Genomic DNA, 9420 nt, shown 5'->3' with positions numbered 1-9420 from the left:
ATTCATCTTTATAATGTGCTTCCTCACCTCCTCATGGATGTTCTTCAAATATTCAGCAAATTCTTCTACTTTAGCACTACTTATCTCTCCTTTATCCAACTGCCTCAATTCAGAAGCATTTCTAAGACTACTCCCATATACAATTTGGAATGGTGATTTACTAGCACTCCTATTGGCATAAATATTATATGCAAATTTCGTCTGTGGTAAAATCATATCCCATCCTATTCGCTTGTCTCCAACCAAACATCTCAGCAAGTTTCCCAAACTACGATTCACAACTTCTATCTGTCCATTAGTCTGTGGATGATGTGATGAACTAAACTTCAAATCTATCTTCAACTTCTTTCACAATGTATGCCAAAACTACCCAACAAATTTGGTATCTCAATCTGAACCTATACTCTTTGGTAGATCATGTAGTCTCACCACTTCTCTAAAAAAAGAACTCTATCACATGAACAACATCACTGGTCTTTTTACAAAGAATAAAATGTACCATCTTTGAAAACATGTCAACCACCACAAAAAATAGAATCATGCCCATGCCAAGTCCTCGATAATCTAAGAACAAAATCCATTCTGCCATCCTCCCACGATTTCTCTGGTACAGGTAATGGCTGATACAACCTTGTATTCTGCTTCACTCCTTTCACCATCTAACATACTTTGCAACTTTGTACAAACTTCTTCACATCTTGTTGCAACTGTGGCCAATAATAATTCTTAGCAACCAAAGCAATGATCTTATCTCTGCCAAAATGTTTAGCCAATCCTCCACTATGCTTCTTCTTGATGAGATTCTCTCTCATTGAACTTTTGGGAATGCACAACTGGTTTCCTTTGAACAACATACTATCTTGGATCATGAAATCCAACCACTTTGTTCTGTCAAGTGTAACAGGTTCTATACAAGCCTTCCACACTTCACCAAAATCAGGATCATCTAGATACAAAGTACTAAGTTTCTTGAACCCAACCCCTCTATCTACATTTCTGTCAGTAAAAGTTGTCTTCTACTAAGAGCATCTGCAACTCTGTTAGATTTCCCACTCCTGTGTTTCAAAACAAATGTATAACTCTGCAAAAACTCAACCCACTTCAAATGCCTTTGGTTTAATTTTCCTTGACTATTCAAATATTCCAAAGTTTGATGATCAATATACAAAACAAACTCCTTAGGAAGAAGATAGTGTCTCCACTTCTTCAATGCTTGAACTATAACATAAAATTCCTGATCATAAACAAAATATTTTCTTTTTTCATCATTCAACTTCTCACTAAAATAAGCAACAGGTCTACCTTCTTGGCTCATAACAGCTCCTATTGCAGTACCACTAGCATCATAGTCTACTTGAAACACCTTGTTAAAATTAGGAAGTGCTAACACAGGCTACTCAGTAACTTTCTATTTCAACATATTAAAACTCTTATCTACTCCTACAATCCACTTAAATTCTTTCCTATCCCCTCTCATTGTTTCAGTCAGAGGTCCATGAATATTGGTAAAACCTCTTATGAACTTTATGTAAAAACTAGCCAGTCCATGAAAAGATCTTACCTCTGTTGCACTCTTTGGAGTAGGCCATTCAAGGATAGCCTTCACTTTTTCTGGGTCCATTTTTAGACCTTTTTCTAAAACTACAAATCCAAGGTACATCAACTCCTTTACAAAATTGCACTTCTTCAGGTTTATCAACAACTTTTCCTCCCTCAACTTATCAAACACCTTGCAAAGATGGATCAAATGCTCCTCTAATGTCTTACTAAAGATCAAAATATCATCTAGATAAACAATGACAAACTTACCTAGAAACTCCTTCAGTACCTCATTCATGAGCTGCATGAAAGTTCTCGATGCATTGGTTAGCCCAAAAGACATGACTAACCACTCGTACAATCCTTCCTTGGTCTTGAAAGAAGTCTTCCACTCATCACCTTCTCTGATACAAATCTAATGGTACCAACTCTACAGATCTATCTTTATGAAATACTCAGCTCCACTCAAACAATCCATAATATCATCCATCCTTGGCAATGAAAATTTGTACTTGATTGTGATCTTGTTGATAGTGGGAGAATCTGCGCACATCCTCCATTCTCCATTCTTCTTTGGTGCTAATACTGTTGGTACAACACATGGACTCAGACTCTCTCGAATCAACCCCTTCTACAACAACTCATGAACTTGCCTGTTCATCTCTTCACTTTCTTCTAGTGTCATTCTGTGTGCTGCCTTATTTGGAAAACTGGCTCCTGGAACCAAATCCATTTGGTGACTGATCTTCCTCATTGGGGGTAATCCATCAGGTACATTATCAGATACAATATCAGAAAATTCTTCCAACATATCTGCAACTTCTGCAGGTACCTCCTCTATTTCTTCTTTACTATCTTTTTGAATTATAACAAAACACATATGCTCATGTTTTATACCTTTGAGAAACTCTTTTTCATCAACAAAACATATTCTAGCAACACTACATACCTTTTTTTCTTTATCCTTCAATGGTTTCAATTTATTTTTCACTCCATCCTTGGTTAGAGTGTAGGTATTTGCTTGCCCATTGTGTACAACATGCCTATCAAATTGCCATGGCCTACCCAACAACATATGACATATGTCCATAGGTATGATATCACATAGTACTTCATCCTAGTAGCTTCCAATCTTGAACTTCATTAAGCATTTCTCATTGACCATGATTTTATGGTCATCTTGTATCCAATCAACACAATATGGGTGCAAGTGTTTCTGCTTCTTTAGCTTCAACTTGGTGATCATCATTTCTGACACCAGATTGTTAGTACTTTCACCATCAATGATGACATCACAACACTTATCTTCACATCTACATCTTGTGCGAAACAAGCTCCTTCTTTGATCAGGTTCATTCTTACCACTCAATAGGACTCTTCTATTAACTAGGACTTCTCCTCTTTCAACATCTTCAGAATGTGAGGATCTGGCATCTTCATCAACATGTGCAACTCTAGCCTGGCCTTCTATTCTTTGATCTCTCCTTCCTTGGCATTGGGAACATTCAAATGCTCTATGCCCTTCTTCTCCGTAGTGAAAACATTTCCCATGAAAGCCTCCTCTTCCAGAGCCTTGTCCTCTACCTCTTCCTCTTTGATCTCTATTGTTCTGATCATGGAAATGATTGGAATTATTTCCCCTGGTTCTAACTGCTACTTCCAGCCTCATCCTTATTCTTTTGATCATTATTATGACCTCCATAAGATTGTCTGCCAAATCTTCCATCGCGACCTCTTCTGCTATTCTTGTTGTCAAACTTCTTGCCCAGTTTCTCCTCAACTTTTAGGGCAAATTGGTATGCCTCCTCAATGCTATTCATTAGAACCAAACTCAACTCGTCCTAAATGCTTGGCCTTAACTCATAAAGATAATGAGCCACTTTCTCCTTATTAGCTTCTGTATGGCTAGTTCTAGTGAGAACTCGATAGAACTCTTTAATATAATCTTGGACAAATTTTCTCGCTTGCTTCAACCCTTGCATTTTCTTTAATAGATCAAGCTCATAATCCACAAGAATGAATTGTTGCTTTAGTTTAGCTCTCTTCATGGAGGCATTTTCATGCTTCTGCTAAAACCCTAATGCAAACTGCCTCACAATCGGTGATCTATCTACACGCTTAGCCCAAACCATGGTCTTGGTGCCAACTGCCTCATAGTGAGCGATCTATCCACACACTCAAGAACTCTAGCTCTGATACCACTTGATGAAGGGTGCTCCCCTTAATACCATAAACCATAACAGAAACAAAGAAACAACAACAAATGCGAGAATAAAATATGGACTTCTTATTTGCGCTACAAATGCGGAATTACAAAATTCACAAGTACAATATGCTAACTCACATGGGTGCCTTCATTATAGTAATTTGCAAGACAAGCTACGAACTATCACCTAGAGCTCCCCTAGACAATATTCGAGCCTTTCTTAAATAGGCAATTTTATGCCACCCGAGAAAGTTCTAGACATTGAAACTTAATACCTAGGGCCAATAGACCCTAATAATACATATAGAGTCAGCCAAATACATCTTTGACAATTATTTTAGATATTTCGGGTAGCCCAACTTTGAAAGGCCATAGCTCATGAACCGTTGCTCCGATTGGCTATTATAACCACTTTTCAAAAATGCCAACTTCTAATCTACAGCCTCCAAAATAATGCAAGCACCTTCTTGCGGGTTTTTGGACCTCATTCGGGCACTTTAAGGCCTCCAATGGTGAGCCTGAAGATTTTTCTGCAAATTTTTTCACCAAAAATTCACAATAACTTCTCTGATACTTAAGCTGGAGCAATGAGATTTTTATGGTAGGCTTAGAACTCTAAAATGAACCTTCCTGTAGAAAATGAGAACATTTCGAGCTCGTATGACAAACTTACTAAAAATAGCAAGTTCCCATAAATAGTAACCACCCTGTCTACTAGTCCTTATTAAAATAGAAAAGACTGAAATGAAAAATATTTTTGGGTGATGCAAGATTGTTCTTACACCCAAGATGCTCCTGCATTAATATGTATGTATGTATGTATGTGTATACATACATGTACATGAATATATCTATATTTATTGTTTATATATTTATGTATGTGTATATACATACATACATCACTCCATCCCCATCTATCCTCTCTCAATCTCCATATCTTCATATTCTTTCATTTCTCCCCCACTTTCTATCTCATTAACTTTATATCTCTCTCTACCTATGTATCTCCATTTCTCTATATTTCTTCTTCCATATCTTCTATCTAATTATCTCACGATCTCTATCTTTATCTTATTATTTCTCTCTCTCCCTCTCCCTCTAAATATTTACCCCTTTTCTCCTCTCTCTCTCTCTTTTCCTATTATAAACATAACATGAATTATTAGTAATCCATCCTAATTATCATCCTAATGTAGAGGTTTTTTACAACCATGTTTGGATTTCTATAAATAATATTTACTTGATTTGAACCCGTCACTTCTCCATAGAGACCTTTTTTGTACAAACATCATTTTATAAATGCCCCGCCAACTACCAATTGATTTTGTGTATTATAAAAATGTATGGAAAAATTACTCCAAAATTATCCCTAACTTGTCTTCCACGTTTCTTTGATGTACCCATTGCACATCTAGGTACAATTACTAATTATAAATCAAAAGATTAAGATACAAGGTAAATGAAAGAAAGATTTAAGATCCTTGCACGTAAGGGAAAGAGGTTCAATAATCTTCGTACTATCAATAGACCCTTAATTTGTGAGTGAAATTAATCACTTTTGAATGAAGTCATCATAAATGAAGTCTTACAAATACAAGTTTCTAGTATCATAAAGTTTATGAAATCAAGATTGTACTTTAAACAACTTAGACATAAATCAATACCCATCTTTCACTCTTAATCAAAGAAGACATAGCCTCTCCCCAGCACTATATTATGCATTTTATCTAAAATCCCTCCAAGACAATATTGAAAAAGTTCACATATCTTCCCATCACTATAGTATGCATTTTATCTAAAATCCCTCAAGACAATGTTGAAAATGTCTTCAATCTCTGAAGGTAAGTGTGAGGCGGGCTGTGGTTACCTTGTTTGGCTCGATTTCTTCGATGTAGTCCAACATTTATAATATGGCGGCTTTGAAAATTGAGAGGAAATCAAACGGCATGAGGTATCCAAGCAATCAAGAGAATCAGTAAGAGGGTGCACATTGGTGCTATATTTTTGATAGCTGAATCACCGAAGGCAATTGGGAAGTATATTCGGAGAAATGGTGAAGGTATACACGCAGGAGCATGTGTTCAGGCACCCCTGGGAGCGCGTAAGCGCCGCAAGCTGGAGAAAATTTGGGGATCCGGCCAACAGATCGACACTGTCGCATATCGTGGAGGTAGACACGGTGAGTCGAACCCTGGACGCGACGAGCGGACAGCTGCACAGCAGGCGCATTATAACGGTGAACACTCCGGGTCCCTGGTGGTTGCAGCGCCTTCTCGGCCAAAACGTCTGCCACTGCGTTGAAAATTCTGTCGTGGACGCCAAGAATCGAACCATGGCCCTTGTCTCCCAAAACATCACTCTCAAGGGCTTTGTGGAGGTGGAGGAGAAGTCATGGCTCGTTCCCCATCCTGCCAATCCTCAATGGACTCTCTCCACGCAGGAGACCAGCATCCGCTGCGCCCCGCTCTCTGATTTGGCATCGATTGCTGAGAAAGTCGAGCAGCGCTGCGCGGAGAAGTTTCTGCAGAATAGCCTCAAGGGAAGAGAGGTTATGGAGAGAATCTGCAGCTTCATGGAGGCCGATACTCATCCTATTGGCCTTTCAGGTTGATTTTTTTCTTCTTCTTTCATTTCCCCTCGTTTTCCCATTTCCTTCCCCACCCCACCAATTTCTCGGGGTATAGAATAACAGGAGGGCCTTGGAACTTTTAAATTTAGGGCTTTCTTATTCATTTTCATTGAATGTTTCCTTTTTCGAAACCCTTCCTGTCATTTAAAGCCATTTCAGGTCTTTTTTTTCTCCAGACGTTTAGGGTATCAAATCACATAAGGGGGCTTGGAACTTTCAATATATGTTCCTTGACTCCCCACTTTTTAGCGGATTGAAAATAAATGAGGGTTTTGCTATTTCAAACTTTGCCGCTGACATAACAACGTTCTCTCGTTCTGATAATGTGATTTTTGGTTCTATATTTGCAAACACACGTAGAATTTAAAGATTGTGCTGTCAAAGGGTGTTAAATTGAGCTTGTTTACCAAACTTTTTTAATAAATAAGTGTCAGATCTCTATTCCTTTTACAAATGGTGTTGAAGGATCGGTTTTGTCAAAAACACACCATTCTTTCAAGTATGTAATTCCATTTTAAGTATGCAAGTATGCAAGGAAAATAGATGTTTGATTCCATTATTTTAAATTTTGTGGCAAAGGTTTGTAGGATATGCAATATTTTAAATGTTGAGGATGAATTTAAGTTGAAACCAATATTAGGTGCTATTGCTCTGTCATTTGCATTCATAAATCCGTCTATACTTATAGAACCTTAAATAAAAAACTAAACTGATCTTGAACTGATCGTTATGGTAATTGTATAAGAAAATTTGAATTTCTATCCAAGTACATACACTGATTATGTATAGAAAAGCATATTTAAAAACTAATTTCGACCAACTTTAATACTTAATTATTGAGCTTCATAGTGAACAATTAGTATCTCTAAGATTGTATGGTGTCCTTTTCGATCTGCATTATTGGGAAGATCTCATCAGAGACATTCACTTTGGCCCATCATAAATGATTGTAATGTTCTTTTTTGTTAGCCAAGGGGAGCCTAGTACAGGATTCAACAATCAAGAAGGCTTTTAAACGTGGGAATCTGGAAAAGCTTGGTAAAATTTCTAAATGTTTAAATAAAGCCTCTAACTGAGATTGCCCTTACAAAACCAAAGAGGTTTCAATCTCCAACCTTCAATTCCAAGGGCTTTCTTCCTCAAAATGTATTGCCGAATGCAAAACTCAAACAATAACATAAAGATTGAATAAATTGGTAGATATCTCAAAGATAGCAACTGTAAAACCATTCAGAAAACTGAATTTTACAGAAGTCTCAAGTAGTTCATCCTTAATTTCTAAATCGAAAATTGAGTTTAATTCACATTGGAGGAAGGTCTGGGCATGGAAGCTCCTAGTGAGGATGAGAGGCAGCGATATTTGTGGGGTTTGGGCAACACATAGTCACAGACCTCTTTGACACGTGCCATTTTTCAAATACAACTGAAAGTTCTCTAAAATCATTCGATCCTCACTCTAAATTATAAAAATGTGGCATCAAATAATCTCAATCTGCCCAATACACCTAAATGAAAGGTCATATGAAAATGTTGGGAAAGAGAAGTGTTCTGTGACATTATATAGGTTATTGTTTTCGGTTTTTATGGTAGATGCATTTTAACGTCGGGCTTACCAAGTTTAGCAGCAAGTACTCAACATTGTTCACCATTCTTGAATTTTTTTGGCTAGCTTCTGGGCCTAAATGACTAGCGAGTGTTTGGGACTTTGCAAGTATCTCAAGAATATTTTCAAATTATGATGATGACTTCTATAGTCAGAGAGAGATAAGACTAATAAAAGCAAGGTACGATCATAATAAAATCCCACCATCTTCATGAACTGTCTTAGACAGAATAAAATACTAATTACTGCAGAAACGACAAAAGATTATACGCAACTACCTTTTAAAACTAATTAGCTTATGTGTGTCCTATCTTTATTTTCTTGTTAGAATGCAATTTATGAAAAAAAAATGAGCCATGGTTTAGTAACAAGAAATAAAATAATACTAAATAATATGGGGTTGTGAGCATCCATCAAAAGGTTGTGGTAATCCTAGTTTGGCAACTTCTTATTGACAAATTGTGTCAAAACATAAATGTGGAGTTACAATTTGGTATTTATAACAAAGTGTGGGCTAGGGAAAAATAAATAAATTTCCTGGTTGCTATCTTTGAGATATCTACCAATTTATTCAAGATGTCTACCAATTTATTCAATCTTTATGTTATTGTTTGAGTTTTGCATTCGGCAATACATTTTGAGGAAGAAAGCCCTTGGAATTGAAGGTTGGAGATTGAAACCTTTTTGGTTTTGTAAGGGCAATCTCATTCAGAGGCTGTATTTGGGCTGAAAGCATTTATTTTATGTTTCCAGCAAGAACTTATATATGGAGCAGCAACTCCTCATATTTATATGTTGCTTATTTATTGATATGTCATACATGGATATATTTATTCAGCTCTATCATATTTGTATATTTCCAGTGTTACACCAGTACGGGGATACTTTGGGACACCGGGGCGAGTTTCTGGGACACGGGGAAAATGGGCTTCATTTTTGGGATGGCAAGGGGACGGCCAGGGGAGGACGAGCCAGAGAGGGGTGTTGTATAGTATACATATAGAACTTGAAATGCTAGTTATGAAATGATGTTTCAATAGTTCACTAGAACATACCAAATTAAAATACTTGAACATAGCAAAATCGCAACATGAATTAGAACCATTGACATTCAACATAGTGATGTATTACATACTCAATAGTAACATTCAAAAATCAAAATTCAAATAGAAATTCAAGTACACATCCCAGCGGCGGCATGGTTGCGAAATGGCGGAGGTGGGGGTGCTTGGGTACTCAAGTACCCGGTGTGGGGACATCTCGGGGATGTCTCAAGGAATGGGTACTTCAAGGTTTGGGAGAGGGGTGCGAGTCTCTGGGTTACACTGTATTTTCCATACAATCTATTGCTGCATCTTTTGGGATTGTTATATATAATCATTTATCATCCACCATATGCTCTTACTTTGCCATCAGAAGATCTCGGTGATTAGAAGGTAATAA

General features: G+C 37.2%; 1 protein-coding gene across 1 annotated transcript; it reads left to right on the top strand.

Annotated features, from left to right (window-relative positions):
- Positions 1-5554: 5554 nt before the first annotated feature.
- LOC149562203 (MSF1-like family protein) lies at positions 5555-6828 on the top strand. Its single transcript, XM_089825746.1, has one exon. The coding sequence runs from the start codon at positions 5796-5798 to the stop codon at positions 6354-6356; it is 561 nt and encodes a 186-aa protein (XP_089681872.1). The 5' UTR covers positions 5555-5795; the 3' UTR covers positions 6357-6828.
- Positions 6829-9420: the final 2592 nt, after the last annotated feature.

This window comes from Cupressus sempervirens, chromosome 4 (assembly GCF_028749045.1).
Source record: "Cupressus sempervirens isolate cs-2001-9-10 chromosome 4, ASM2874904v1, whole genome shotgun sequence".
NCBI classification, from domain to species: domain Eukaryota; kingdom Viridiplantae; phylum Streptophyta; class Pinopsida; order Cupressales; family Cupressaceae; genus Cupressus; species Cupressus sempervirens.
The sequence above is the reverse complement of the archived record's forward strand: the minus strand, read 5'-3'. Positions and strand labels throughout refer to the sequence as shown.

Bases quoted from the DNA above. Each gene is read 5' to 3' on its own strand.
- LOC149562203 (XM_089825746.1), top strand. From the start codon at position 5,796: ATGGTGAAGGTATACACGCAGGAGCATGTGTTCAGGCACCCCTGGGAG.